Source organism: Cotesia glomerata, linkage group LG8, assembly GCF_020080835.1.
Source record: "Cotesia glomerata isolate CgM1 linkage group LG8, MPM_Cglom_v2.3, whole genome shotgun sequence".
In the NCBI taxonomy this organism is placed as follows: domain Eukaryota; kingdom Metazoa; phylum Arthropoda; class Insecta; order Hymenoptera; family Braconidae; genus Cotesia; species Cotesia glomerata.
Window position 1 is genome coordinate 17,210,282 of NC_058165.1, and position 15,855 is coordinate 17,226,136.

Sequence of the window (15,855 nt, forward strand, 5' to 3'; positions counted from 1 at the left end):
AAAAATCAGATGGATAGATCTATTTCATTCTATTTCAAGGCGAAAACGTTTTGCACATCGCGATAGTAAACGAGGACCCGGCGATGGTGAAGTACCTTTTGGACAGCGGAGCGGACGTCCACGAACGCTGTTTCGGGAACTTCATGTGCCCGGAAGACCAAAAAGCATCGAGATCTGACAGCCTGGATCATGAATGGGTCTCTGTTACTACAGAGACTAATTACGACGGGTATGATTCACCAACTTTTCCAAGTTGCAATTACCCAGATGACTATAGACTATAGTCATGATTGGTTGATCGCTAATGCTAGCTCTTTCATAGTCGTAGATAATGGATTTATGACGACATATGTAGAGCTTAATGCGATGTATTGATTGAATCATCTTTGGTGTTTAATAGATATGTTTACTGGGGTGAATATCCGCTGAGCTTCGCCGCGTGCTTGGGCCAAGAAGAGTGCTATCGGTTGATGCTTGCCAGAGGTGCTGATCCTGACAAACAAGACACTAATGGAAATACCGTGCTGCACATGCTGGTTATTTATCAAAAATTGGTCAGTTTTCTACAATTTTTCTTTTTTTTTTTTTTTTTTTGTCCTGATCATATTATAATAACCAATTCTCACAACTTTCTGATATTTTTACACAAACTTATTTTTTTTTATTATAAAAATTGGGTATATTTCTGTGCATCTGCAAATTTTCATTCATGTATAATTAAGAATTATTAATTACATCCTGAAGATAAAATTAAACCACTAGATTTTTTTGCACAGAAAGAAAAGTTTCTTGACTGGAGAACAAAATTCTTGGCTCAAGAAAATTTTCGGGTGTCTGAAGGAGACCGAAGTTGTATTGGCCGAAGCGAAAATTTTTCTTGAAATTCTATTCTTGGTGGAAGTCATTTTTTCTTAATTCAAATTATCATAAATGCTTGATATAATAAATTTTTATAATTAAGGTTATAATTGAGGATGGTTTTACTTGTATCACTGTAGAGTGTTTTACAAGGGAGGGTGGGGAATTATTGTCTCTCCACTTTTTTTCTCCGCAATATAATCTCTCAACCCCGTCATTATAACTCTCAACCACTTTTTTCGTCCCCACCCCCCTGCATGTCAGGATTTTTTCATGCCCGACACACATGTGCTGCGACTGTGGCCGACTTACGCGTTATAATCAGTACCTGCATTTGCATTACGGTCTTAAATAGTATGGAGGTACTTCTATAATGACATTTTACCTCCATAACTATATGGGAAAACCACAGAAAACCCGACCGGTACAGAGGCTGGCAATGAAACGCACATATTCTTAGTTTATAATCATTGAAAAATATTGGTGCGCGCCGGAATCGAACCCTGGTCCCACTCTTTCGAAATGCAGGTACCGAGCCGATTAGGCTATTGCCAACCTTCAATAAATTTTTATATTTGATCAAAATTTTTAGATACTTTAGGGAAGCAGCGCCACCTACTTCAGCTGAGAAAAAAATTTTCTCACCTTGAGAAAATTTTTTTCTTGAATATTTGATACCCATTTTATGTTATTTTAGCGTGCAATTATACATATTGAATGAAAAAAAATGATTTAATATTATTTGATCTTCCCATTTGACATGTTAATCAATAAAAATATTAATGAAAATTTACTTCTATCGAGATATTTAATTTTTTGGAGCTAGAGAAATCTTCTCAAGACAAGAAAATTTACTTCTATCAAGAACTAAATTTTTTGGAGCAAGAGGCTGAATTTTCTCAAAACAAAAAGATTTTCTTGACTTAAATAAATTTTCTTGGATCAAGATACGTATTTCTTAAAGCAAGAGAATTAATTTTGTTGAAATTAGTGAAATTTCTTCTGTGAAAAAAATTTTTTTTTCACTCAAGAAAATAATTAGGAAGAAAAATATTTTCTTGGCTCAAGTCAACCTTTTTTTCTCTGCAGATTAAATTTTTGTACTGCTTGGTTAATATTTGGTCCTTTTAACCCAAATTTTTGTGTCAATAATATAAATTCTTAATAAATAGAAGTATTGTTTTTATGTGTGGGTGAGAAAATTTGCATTTAGATAAATTCATGGAATTTGGAAGGTCTTGAGGAGAAATAGTCTTTTTAGGAAGGTTTAAATGACTGGTAGAAAGTTTTGGTTAATAAATTTATGAAAATTATTTAGTGATGTTGGAGAATTTTGAAATTGAAATTAACAATTATCAATTTAAAATTTTAAGTATTGTAATAAAAAGTGGAAATCTCCTGGTTGAAATTCAAAAGTTAGTAAATCATAAAAACTAAATGTAATTATGATTAAAAAAAAACGTATGCAATAATCCTCTGGGTTCTTCAATTCCTCCGAGACTCAATTTCAACATTAATTTCATTACTAATATAATGGGAGCCTCCATATTTTTACATTAAACTCCAACTACAATTCAAAATTTTATGAAATTAGTAGTTATTTTTTTTTTAATGAATAAATTAGTTGTAGAAAACTATCCTTAAAAAAAATTACCTTTACATTTTTTTAGAAATTTTTGTGTCGATTTATTTTTTTATTAGCATTATTTAAAGTTTGATAAACGATATTTCATTTTAAAATTTTATTCTGAGTTTAAAAAAATTAGATCACGTCCCCAGAAAATTAAAAATCAAAATTTTCAGTTAAATATTAGATACGAAAAAATGATAAGAAATCTTTTTTCATAGCAAATCAATTCTCTATTAAATAGATCCTAATCACTTTTTCTGTATCTCTTATCATTTAGCCGTAACTTCAATTCGAAGTTCGATTTCAAGTGTTTGATTACATGACCTACTTAGAATATTTAAATTCAAAATTTTGGGTCAAATAACGATACGAAAAATTGATAAGAAACCTTTTTGATAGGAAATTCAATTCTCTTTCAAAAAGGTCCTTATCGATTTTTTTGTATTCCTCATCTGTTAACCGGAATATCAAGTCTAACTCAAACTGAAAAAATTTCACTAAAGTACTAAATTTCTTTTTGTTTAAACACAATCATTTTTAGTCCAAAATTTTTTATGTTTGAATCAGTTTTTCCCATTAAAAACCGCGTGCGTTATCCCAGAAAGAAAGCAAACAAAATTTCACCCCGAGACTAAGACTGGGATTAAAGGTCTTTATAAAAAGTTTGAAAGCCTGAAAATAAAAGTTCAAAGTGAGCTCATAAACAATTTTGCGTATAAAATATCTCCATAAAAAAGTAAAGGTTATTTGGATAATCCGAACAAAAACAGTTTCACTGTAAAAAAGTCGCGCCAAGTCCACGTTCATAAGACTATTAGGAAAAAAAAAATTTTTTTTTCTTTACAAAAACATACAAAATAAAAAAATTAAAAAATCCAAGTAACCGATATGATTGTTTATGATTTTCGGAAATTAAAAAAAATTTTATTGTAAATTTAAAAATTAAAAAAAAAATTTTAGAACGTATTTAGTGTGCGTGGTTGCAAAATATTTTACTTTTAATGAAATTCGCAAGATCTATTTCATAGGACTTTAAAAAACGTGAAATTCACAATGAAGCACAACAAGTACCTTCTAAAATTTTTTTTTTTTTTTTTTAAAGTTACAATAAAATTTTTTAATTTCCGAAAATCATAAACAATCATATCGGTTACTTGGATTTTTTTATTTTTTTATTTTGTATGTTTTTGTAAAGAAAAAAAAAAATTTTTTTTTCCTAATAGTCTTATGAACGTGGACTTGGCGCGACTTTTTTACAGTGAAACTGTTTTTGTTCGGATTTTAGTATTTTTTGTAATTATTATGAAAATTTACAATTGATAACAACTTAAATCTCGTGTTGACTGCATTTTTTACTGCAAACTATCCCCTTGAAGCTACAGTTTATGTAGATGTAATTCCAGTGCACCCTGGCGGCCGTAAATGTAAGCTGTGAATTACTTTTTTTAACTGTAGTTGCTTATCTATAGGAGGATTACTACACATTTTTATTTTATCTAGTCTGTGGCGCTGACCTTTCTCCATCAAAAAAAAGTCAGGATCGAAATTTGTGAGTGAGCTACACGGGAAAAAATTTCTGGGAAAATTTACGATACAACTATTGTAAAGCTGGACTATACTTTGATTACTATTAATTTTCAAATATTTTAGAAGAAAAAATACTATTTATTCATGAAAAAATACGATATTACTATTGTAAAAAGTAAGAGATGAAAATTTCCAGTGCTGCCTCTGTATCTTTCCAATAGAACTATAGCAAATTTTACAATAGTTGAATTGGAATGTTTCTCAATTAGTGTGAGTGATGGCCGTGCACAGCGCTAGACTCCGAGTTTATGTAAATGTTAAAGGACATGTGTCTGAGTTTACCTCAGGTAGTGTAGAGGGAGAGTCTCTGGCTGCCAACACAGAGTTCTGGGTTCGATTCTCAGATAGTACGAAAATGTCGGTTTCTTTTTTCGATTACTGTACAGGTACCAATTAGTCCACTCTTCTATCTCTCTCCCTCCCTAATATTTCTTTTAAAAAAACCAACTGTGAATTTTTACAATAGTTGAATTGTAAAGTTCACAAACACATATTGTATAATTTGCTCTATAGTATTCGACTTTTTAAGACTCTTGCTTGTCTTATTTGTTGGATAAAATTTACAATAGTAGATCGTAAAAATTACTAAATAAGAAGTATAGTCCACCGTTACTCTTTTATTTAGTAAAAATTACAATAGTAAATTAGTAAAAACTCCTTCAATTTTATTTCCGTGTATAGTATGTGCTGATAAAATTTAATAATTTCAAGTAAATAAATTGTTATAAGTGAATATAATTAATTAATACGGTGAAATAAATTATGAATTACTGTTATGATAAACAAATTGGGTAAAAAAAGTACCGTAGAATTAAATAAAATTTCGCAGTCTCAAAAAACCGTTCTGCTTACAGTAAACATAGTCGGTAGTCTGGCGCTCCGTTTACAACGGATTTGAACGGAACTTGGCGCCAGATTCTACCGAATCTGTGAATACAGTTAGTCAATAGTTTTGGCGCTAGAAGGATTTAAATTGCAGACTCATTTTGTAAAGGCTCTCTTCTCTTTATCTCTTTTTCTATATGCTGAAGCTGAAGAGTCATTTTACCATTCAAAAGCTTTTTACCTCTATTGACTTTCAACAGCATTATTTTGTTACTAGACCAAAAATATTTTTTATATCCTTTTAATCATTATTAATAAATATTATCATTATCATGACTTATAATATAAACGAAACAGTAACAATAACAATTGAGTTTAATTAACAAAATGTTTTACGGGCCGTTTAAAGTTATTAAGCAGCACTCAATATTCCACATTTGCGTCCTATAATATCGTCGAAACGGGGCACGGCTCCTGAATAAATCTTCAGGCTACGTTATTTATATTAATATTCCTGTTTGTACATTATTTGATTACAATTATTTGCTCGGAGAAAATAAAATAGTAATGTTTAATATTCTACGTTGTATTCAGCCTCATTTTTAATAAAACTAGAATTCAAATTTGCGCGCGCAAGCGCGCGCCTCATATTTATGGTCATGATATATTTATGCGTAGTTTATGTATATTATATTCACTTTTAACCAATCAGAATGAGAATAAATATTTTCAACCAATCACATCACGAATAAATTGGTTTCACATACATTTCATCTCAATTTTATTATGGGATTTTATTATGGGATTGTAAATAATATCGTGGATATTGTATAATATAATTACCGAATTAATGAAATCGATACCGGAAATAATATGTTGAATTATAAAAAATATATTCAAAATCGCGTAAAAACGTTATTTGATCAAAATCGCTTATAATTAAATTTAAAATTCAAATTTTGACTGCATAATAAGAGATAAGGAATAATTAACAAGGACCTTTATTGTATAAAATCAAATTTCTTACAAAAAAAGCTATCTTATACTTTTTTCGTATCTTCAATATATAATCCAAAATTTTGATTTAAAATTTTCTGAATGCGTAATCTATTCAAAAATACTTAGAATAGATCACAACCATTTTTAATCAAAAATTTTTTCTTTTATTACAATTTTCAGGCAACTTTCGACATGGCTTATGAAGTCGGAGCCTCTTTGCCAATTCGCAATAACTTGCAGCTAACTCCCTTGACTTTATCAGCAAAACTAGCGCGAATTGAGATGTTCTTCCACATAATGAACATAGAACGTGAAATTTACTGGCAGATCGGGAGTATAACCTGCGCGGCTTATCCCCTAGGCCAGGTAGACACAATAGACGTAAACACTGGAACAATCAACAACAATTCCGCATTGAACCTGGTGGTCTTCGGAGAAAAGGACGAACATCTGGAGCTGATGGACGGCGTGTTAGTTGACCTCTTGAACGCTAAATGGAACACTTTCATAAAGTCAAGGTTCTACCGGCAGTTCTTTCTGTTCTGCTTCTACTTCGTCCTGTCCTTGATAAGCTTCACACTAAGACCAGGTCCTATTTCATCTTCCGCGACTCCAAATGCCACCAAATCGACTATGGCTTACACGGATTCGGTGACTGACGCGATCAATCAAGAGCCTTCGCAACTGTCTCAGTTGATTGACGTGCTGGCAACTTCTTTGACGTCAAACTTTGCAAACGCAAATCTGACGTCTGTGGAATTGGAAAATTTTCTCACTCAGATGTCCTTGAATGCCAGTAAGCTTCTAAGTGAGACCTCCAATGCTTCTAGAGAAAGTTTTAATAGATCGGATGTTTCCTTGGATCATAGAGAGGATGATAAAAGTGGAAGTAAGGCTGAGTATGCTGTCACTGAGTCGTTTCTTGACTTGCTGCCGACTTTGCCCAGTTGGGGGTTCACGGAAAATTGGTATGTTTGTTTTTAGTAATGTAATTAAGGGGTTATGCGCACTTAGAAGGCTGAAAAAAAAATTTTTGAGATGAAAACTTTCAATTTTATTAGCAAGTTATTCTTTTTTATAGTAAATTCAAAAATAAATTAGATCACTTGTTTAGAAAGTTTAAAATCAAAATTCTGAGCTAAATATTGAAGATACAAAAAAATCTCAAGAAACCTTTTTTTATAGGAAATTTTATCCTGTACCAAAAAGGTTCTCATCAATTTTTCTCTGTCTCTTATTATTTACCTACAATTTTATTTCGAAATTCGATATTCAGAAAATTTGATTAAATCACGTGCTTGGATAATATTTAAGTCAAAATTCCAGGCTCGATATTAGAGATTCATAAAAATTATATGAGACCTTTTTTGTAGAAAATTAAATTCTCTACAAAAAAGACTCCTATCAATTTTCCGCTACCTCTTATCATGTAGTCAAAAATTTAATGTAAAATTAAACTTGCACAGTATTTGATTAGACCAAGTGTTTAGAAAAGTTTATAGTCAAAATTCTGAGGCTAATATTGCAGATACAAAAAAATCACATGAAACCTTTTTTGTGCACGGGAAAAAGTAAACTGTAATAAACAATAGTAGATTTATAATAAGCAATGATCAACTGATAAAAATTACCATTTCAAACAGTAAAATCGTGATTTTACTATTCACTTTATAAAATTTATCATTTAAACGCTACAATTTATTCTTTACATGGAAGAAAATACTATTTCAAACAGTAATATTCGCTATAAAAAGTATAAAATATTTTTACCACCCCGATGTCCGCTGTACTGTTTGAAACTATAAAAATTAACCGGAATCCGAGTGAATTTTACAGTTTACTTTTTTCCGTGTAGAAAATTAAATTCTCAATCAATTTTTCGCTATGTCTTATCATTTAGCCAGAAATTTAATGTAAAATTAAACCTTTTAAGTATCTGATTAAACTAGGTGTTTAGAAAAATATAAAATTAAATTCTCTACCAAGAAGGACCATATAGTCTGGTCAACAAGTGCCTTTTTGGTCAAATTTTTTTATTCGGAATGACATCTAAATGATTTTTTAACAAAAATGAAGTTCAGCTGTGACTAATAATAATAATAATAATGGAGGTTTTACTTGTATCACCTGGGCAGTGTTTTTACAAGGGAGGGTGGGGTATTATTTCTCACTTCCCTTTGTTACACAACACACTTTTTTCCCAGCTCTACTTTGTATTTACTTCCATCATTATTATCACTTCAATATACTCACTACTTCTTTTGACCCTACCCCCCTGCATGTCGAGATTTTTTCATTCCCAACACACACTTCTTAATGCGGCTGTGGACCGACTTGTGCCTTCTGTACCGCATTCACCCTGGTCCTTACCACTCGGGTATTGGAACAGAAACATGGGGAAACCACAGAGAAAACCCATGTTAGTACAGTCGGAGCTGGGTTAAGTCTACAGTGATTGATAAGAAATTCTTCTTTATCGACCACTGGAGCATTAGGCCTTTATCCTAGTGTGCAGAGATCCCTCGCGCTAGCCAACGCTGACTAGAGTGATCACTCATTCAAGTTGTTGCTTAAATGGGTGATCACCCAAGTCAGACGTGTGCCGCCCGGCTATCTCTGCCACCTCCAGAGGCTGGCAACATTAACGAACATGTTTTTATTTATAATCACTGAAAAATATTGGTGCGTGTCGGGATCGAACCCGGGTCCCACTCTTTCGAAAAGCGGGCACCGAACCGACCAAGCTATTGCCAGCCCCTTAGTTGTGACTAATTTATTTATTAAATTTATAGCAATTATTTATGAAAAATACTATGGGAAAAAAAATTTTTTTGCTTCAATGCTTTAATATCTTATCAACTAATTAAAATATGACTACTTCACCCGAGAAAAAATATTTATATATAATTATATATATTTATATATAAATTGGTTATATATGATTATTAGGGCCGAGAATTTAGTTTTTTTAAAAGAGAGAGACAGAAGATAGGTGTAGCCAAGCGTTCTGATTGGTCATAATAAATTAATTGTTTTTTGTTTTTCGCAATCAAGTGAAGACAGCAGCTTGAAGAAAAATAAAAATTAGATTGCTAATCCAACATGAAAATATGAAAAATATGTCAAAAAAAAGGTTGGTTTTCAGATGTAAAGGTGCTTGTAAACAAATACAAGTCTGTACTGCTCAGATAAATAAAGAAGAGAATTTGAAGCACAGTGTTGTGACTAAAATGTTTAATGAAATTAATTTAAAGAGAACAGTAAACAAGCTGGCGATTTCGCTCAAGATCGCGTAAAAGAATTGGTCCCGGCCTCACTGGTAATTTTGCTGGGGATCGCACTGACGGTCTTTTTAAGGTCTCGCTGGAGGTCTCGCTAGAACTCTTGCCGATGGTCTTGCTGGAAATCACGCTGACGGTCTTTTAGAGGTCTCGCTGACGGTCTCGCTAAAGATCTTGCTGGAGATCGAGCTGATGGTATTGCTAGGAGTTTCGCTGGTAATTTTGATGGCGATCACGGTGATGGTATCGCTGGAGATCACGCTGACGGTCTCGCTGGAGATCACGCTGACGGTCTTTCTGGAGATCACACTGACGGTCTTTCTGGAGATCACACTGACGGTCTTTCTGGAGGTCTCGCTGGAGATCACGCCAACGGTCTTTCTAAAGGTCTCGCTAAAACTCTTGCTGATGGTCTCGCTGGAGATCACGCTGACGATCTTTCTGGAGGTCACGCTGGTGATTACGCTGACGATCTTTCTGAAGATCACGCTGCCGGTCACGCTGATAATTTTGTTAGCGATCACGGCGATGGTATCGCTGGAGATCACGCTGACAATCTTTCTGGAGGTCTCGCTGGAGATTACGCTGACGGTTTTTCTGAAGGTCTCGCTGGTGGCCACGCTGACGGTTTTTTTGGGAGTCTCGCTGGAGATCACGCTCACGATCTCGCTGGAGATCACGCTAACGATATTTCTAGAGGTCTCGCTGGTGATCACGCTGACTGTCTTTCTGCAAGTCTCGTTGGAGATAACGCTGACGATCTTGCTGGAATCACGCTGACGATCTTTCTGGAGGTCTCGCTGGTGATCACGCTGACGGTCTTTCTGGAAGTCTCGCTGGAAATCACCAGCGAGATCTCCATAAAGATCGTCAGCGTGATCTCCAGAAAGACCGTCAGTGTGATCTTTAGAAAGACCGTCAGTGTAATCTCCAGCGAGACCGTCAGCATGATCTCCAGCGAGACCGTCAGCGCGATCGCCAGCAAAATCACCAAGCGAGACCGGCAGCAATACCATTAGCACAACTTCCAGCAAAACGACCTCCAGCGAGACCGTCAGCGAGACCTCTAGAATAACCGTCAGCGTGATCTCCAGCGAGACTGTCAGCAAGAGTTCTAGCGAGACCTTTAAAAAGAACGTCAGTGCGATCTCCAGCAAAATTACCAGTGAGACCGGGAGCAATTCCTTTACGCGATCTTCAGCGAAATCGCCAGCTTGTCACTGTTCACTTTAAATTAATTTTATCGAACATTTTAGTCCCAACACTGTGCTTCAAATTCTCTTCTTTATTTATCTGAGCAGTACAGACTTATATTTGTTTACAAGCACCTTTACATGTGCAAACCAACCTATTTTTTTGACATATTTTCATATTTTCATGTTGATTAGCAATCTATTTTTTCTTCAAGCTGCTGTCTTCACTTGATTGCGAAAAACAAAAAACAATTAATTTATTACGACGAATCAGAACACTTGGCTACACCTATCTTCTGTCTCTCTCTTTTAAAAAAACTAAATTCTCGGCCCTAATGATTATATATGAAAAATGGCCAAATATAATCATATCTAATTATATATAACTATATATAATTATATATAACAATATTTAATTATATATTTATTACATCTAATTAATTATTGGGTTAATTTTATGGATAGAATATTTAATATGGTCCTACGCAATTCTGTGTAACCAATTAAAATGCAAAAAAAAAATATCTAGATATAATTTTATAGCTATAACACCAGCGGTCACCCATCCAACTATTAACCCTGCTCAATGCTGCTTAACTTTGGTGATCTCCGTGCGTCTTGAAGTCTCTGTCTACTGTGCTGCTGTCTTAGATGATAATGATTCTATGATCTACATAATGTATCATATGAGTTTATCATAAATGGAATATAAAAATTGATTTTAATATATATTTGGATAGTCATTATTCATAATTTATTTATTTTACCGAATTTCATTATAATATAACACTTATTTAAATAATAAAATAAATAATGATTTTACTATTAGGTAGTAGCAGAGCAGACCAAAACATCTCATAGGAAATGTGACAAATTTTGTATTTCAGAATTATTTAAACGTAATTATAAACATCATTTTACATTTTTTGTGATTACCAAAAAAAAATTTTTATGTCTGTTAATTATATATAAGCATATATAATTATATATATTTATATATAATTATATATGGGACTATATACAATCTTGCATGGCTGTATATTGCTCCATATATAGTCATCTATAATTATATATGATTATATATAACCTCATATACAATTCCATATATAATCATGTATGATTATATATAATTCTATATACTTATATAAAATTGTATATGGAACTATATATAATCCTGCATGGCTGTATATTGCTCCATATATAGTCATATATAATTATATATGATTATATATAACCTCATATACAATTCCATATATAATCATGTATGATTATATATAATTATGTATGATTATATATAATTATGTATGATCATATATAATTTTATATAATTATATATGTGATTCCATATATAATCATATATGATTATATACAATTATATATAATTATATAGAAACATTTTTTCTCGGGCATTCAAGTCTTGTCATCCTATTTCATTCGTCTTGTCATTTATTTTTCATTACTAAGCATTTTTACCTTTTACATTTGAATATCTCACTTCATTAGACTAGGAAAATTTACGAATTTCTAGATTTTTATTTTCAGGTTCTGTTTCTATGATGCTTATAATCAACAGACTCGATAGAGTCTGGCGCCAAGTTCCGTTCTCAAGCCAGACTACCGAGTGTGTATATACCATAAGCAGAACGGTTTTTTGAGGTTACAAATTTTTTTTCAAATTTATTTTGATTTTTTTTTTTTTTATATGATATTTTATAATAGTAGTTCATGCTTTTTATTACGCGTATTACTTGATTATTATCAATTATCTTTATAATTTCTGTTTAAAATTATTAAAAATAATCAGCACAAACTATAGCGACCCAGATTTTTAGATTTTAACTTTTTTCTTATGTAAAAAGCGGACGGCCAGAGACTAAATAATATAAGGATGCATGCTAATCTTATAATAGATGGGAAACTACAGTGAAAAAAAGATATTTGACAGCTTGCAATTACACACGCCAGGCGGCGCAAGAATAACTTTTACATGAACTATAGCTTAAAGGGGATAGTTTGCCTCCGGAAATGTATTAAATTAAAATTGTCAATTTTTATTATAATTACAAAAAATAATGAAATCCGAGCAAAAACAGTTTCACTGTAAAAAAAATCGCGCCAAGTCCACGTTCATAAGACTATTAAGAAAAAAAAATTTTATTTCTTTACAAAAAGATATAAAATAAAAAATTAAAAAATCCAAGATACCGATATGGTTGTATATGATTTTCGGAAATTAAAAAAAATTTTTTTGTAAATTTAAAAATAAAAAGAAACCAATTTTGGAACGTACTTGGTGTGCATGATTGTGTACTTTAATTTTTTTTTAAAGTCCTAGTAGATAAATTTTACGAATTTCATAAAAAGTGAAATATTTTGTAACCACGCACACTAAATACGTTCCAAAATTGTTTTTTTTAATTTTTAAATTTACAAAAAAATTTTTTTTAATTTCCAAAAATCATATACAACCATATCGGTATCTTGGATTTTTTAATTTTTTATATTATATCTTTTTGTAAAGAAATAAAATTTTTTTTTCTTAATAGTCTTATGAACGTGGACTTGGCGCGATTTTTTTACAGTGAAACTGTTTTTGCTCGGATAGTTTAAAAACGATTCATATCTATTATCATTAAAATCTCATTCTATTACAATAGACTCTCATGTGTACAAGTAATTATCAACGGTCACTTGATAATTACTATTTCTTTCTAACATGGCTGTTTTCAGGTAGTACGAGCACTAAAGTAATTTTAAATAAATGGCTTGATTTTTTTTTTTTTATATAAAGTTGGACTAAGTCTAAACCAATTCTGAAAATTTTAGGGGGGGGGGTTGTCCAATTATTTAAATAAATAAATGACTTCAAAAGTAGGCATATTTAACATTCGCTTTATAGTAAAACGGTAGATGATATGTTTTCAAAGATTTCTCCAAAACTAGTCGGTGGAAATTAAAAAAAAAACTATTTAAATTAAAGTTAAAACCTTAATAAACTATTGAAACCAAAAAAAAAACCCGTTGTGCCCGACTAATTGAAAAGATCAATTTTTTCGGCAAATTAGATAGCGTTGATTATCTTTCATACTTACTGGCAAGACTGTAGACTATTAAAAAGAGATAAAATATATTGGAAAGAGATGATAGGAACAAAGTAATAATCATAATAGTGAAGTAACCTAATCTACAACTTTAAAATTTGATTTATATTTTTTAAACTTTTTCTAATCAAAAATTTCTATATGTTAATAAGGGGGCGTCCATAAATTACGTGAGGCATTTTTGAAAATTTTTTGACCCCCCCTCCCCCCTTGATGAGATTTCATAAGATTTTCCCCAACTCCCTCCCCCCTCCCCTAATCTCACGCGAGATTCTTCAAAATTTATGTTTTGGCTGTAAACGTGTTGGATTATTGAGAAAAGAAAAGCGCCATTCGGCTACACCCGACATGGATAGGTAGATTTCTTGTTTGAATATTGAAAAAAAAACCCTATTTAAAGGCCGTAATGTCCTAAAATTTATTTTCTATTATATTTTTGCAAATAACGACATGAGATTGACTATAACAAATAGATATTTAAAGACATCTACCTAAAAAATCAGATTTTTTACAGATAAAAGTCATTTGATGATAAAAGCTAAAATTTAATTTATTCTTGATTTTTTTTGAATTTTCTTAACTACGAAATAAATTGAAAAAAGTATTAAAAGTCGACGAACAATAGCTTAAATTGAAGATAATTAAACATATTATGACAAAATTTTATTAAAATTACGACATGAGACCGGCTACCACCGATAGATTTCTAAATAAATCTACCTAAAAAATTAGTGAACCTATCGATCAATAATCAAATTAAACAATCGAGGACTACTTTGCTGCTCTGCAGGGTTCAGACGAATACGACAAGCACTATTGTGTCAAATTTGGCCATATTTTATTATAGAAATACTATTTCACGCAATTTTACACTGTTTTCTGCTAGAGAAAAAATTACGTGATATTTTTTAAGATCCCCCCTCCCCCCTTAGTGAGATTTGGTAAGATTTAGCTTGATCCACTCCCCCCTAGAACACCTCACGTAATTAATGGACGCCCCCCAATGAGAATAGTAAATATTATGAAGAATTAATTAATTAATATTAATTATCAATATTATTAATTTAAAAAAATTAGGAAAACGGTTGACCCTGAAGGCCATCCCTGCAACTTCCCGCTAATTCCATACTTAGGCGCTTAAAATAGCACCAATGACGTTTTTGAGCTCTTTGAGCTCAAAAATACAATTTATGGGTTATTTTGAGCTCTCCGAGCTCAAAGATATTACTTTCCTATGCTTTAAAGCTTTTCGAGCTCAAAAGTCTGATAGAGATTTGATAAGACACTATTTTTTGAATTTTTAAACCGCAATAACTTTTGAATGAATAAACCGATTTTTACGCGGTTAGAAGTATTCGACGCAGTTTTTCAAGCCTCACAAAGAATCTTAAATTTTGAATTGATCTCGCTAGGAATTTTGGAGTTATTCCGAAAAAACACTTTTTTCGGTTTTCTTTCGTTCACGATATCTCTCGAACGAATCAACCGATTTTGACCGGACTCGTGGCGATCGACGTGGTTTTTTGAGGTTAAGAGCTGATTAGTTTTTGGAATTGAACTATTAAGCCGTTTAAAAGTTATTCCAAAAAAACCACATTTGAAAAAAAATTTTTTTTCAGTTTTTTTAAGATTTCTCAAAATCTGAATCGGTCCAAATAGTTTTCAAAATCTAAGTTTGGTCAAGCCCTTTTGAATGGCACCAACCGCGATGAAATCGGTCGAGCCGTTCAAAAGTTATAAGCGGTTCACATACTTTCACACACACACACACACACACACACACATACAGACACCGTGACAACCTCGCGGGGATAGTCAGGGAGGCTTCCTGTGACCTTCAAACGTCGAGATCTGATGAAAACTCGATTTTTGCAAAACGGGGTGAAAACAATAACTTCCCGATTTTTGAAAATCTTCGATTTTCTTAGCGGGAAGTTAAAAATTTCAATAAACTACAGTTGTAGATACAGAGTTATCAATAATTAAAAACAGTAAACATTTTTATAATTATTTATCTTTTTTATTAAATTCAGTGTCAATATTTTCAATAATTTCACGAATTTTGGGATTCGGGTTTTTGCTTATTGAATACCTTATTTGCACCTCTATTTCAATTGCAATCTCACTAAGACAAATACCGAAGAATTCATTTAATTCTTATTAAAAGGATAAAAAAAAATCATCAATAAAATAACACAATTTGCAATAGATATTAGAAGCATATCCAACCTTACTCACACTATAATCGAAGGAGAAGACGAGAACCCTTCGAATTAATTTTAAAATTCCCGCCAGAATGCCAACATAACGCTCAACTCACACAACCATTGGCTGTACGGGACAACCCAGAAACCAGCTGGACTTAACGACCCAGCAAGAGA

General features: G+C 32.1%; 1 protein-coding gene across 2 annotated transcripts in view; it reads left to right on the forward strand.

Annotated features, from left to right (window-relative positions):
• Positions 1-15,855, forward strand: part of LOC123270785 (transient receptor potential cation channel subfamily V member 5) — a 66,871-nt gene that overhangs the window by 27,962 nt on the left and 23,054 nt on the right. For both annotated transcript variants that reach the window (XM_044736936.1, XM_044736935.1), the window contains exons 5-7: positions 40-229; positions 401-554; positions 6,080-6,867. In XM_044736936.1, coding sequence (XP_044592871.1) covers positions 40-229; positions 401-554; positions 6,080-6,867 — 1,132 coding nt within the window. The remainder of the gene's footprint in view (positions 1-39; positions 230-400; positions 555-6,079; positions 6,868-15,855) is intronic.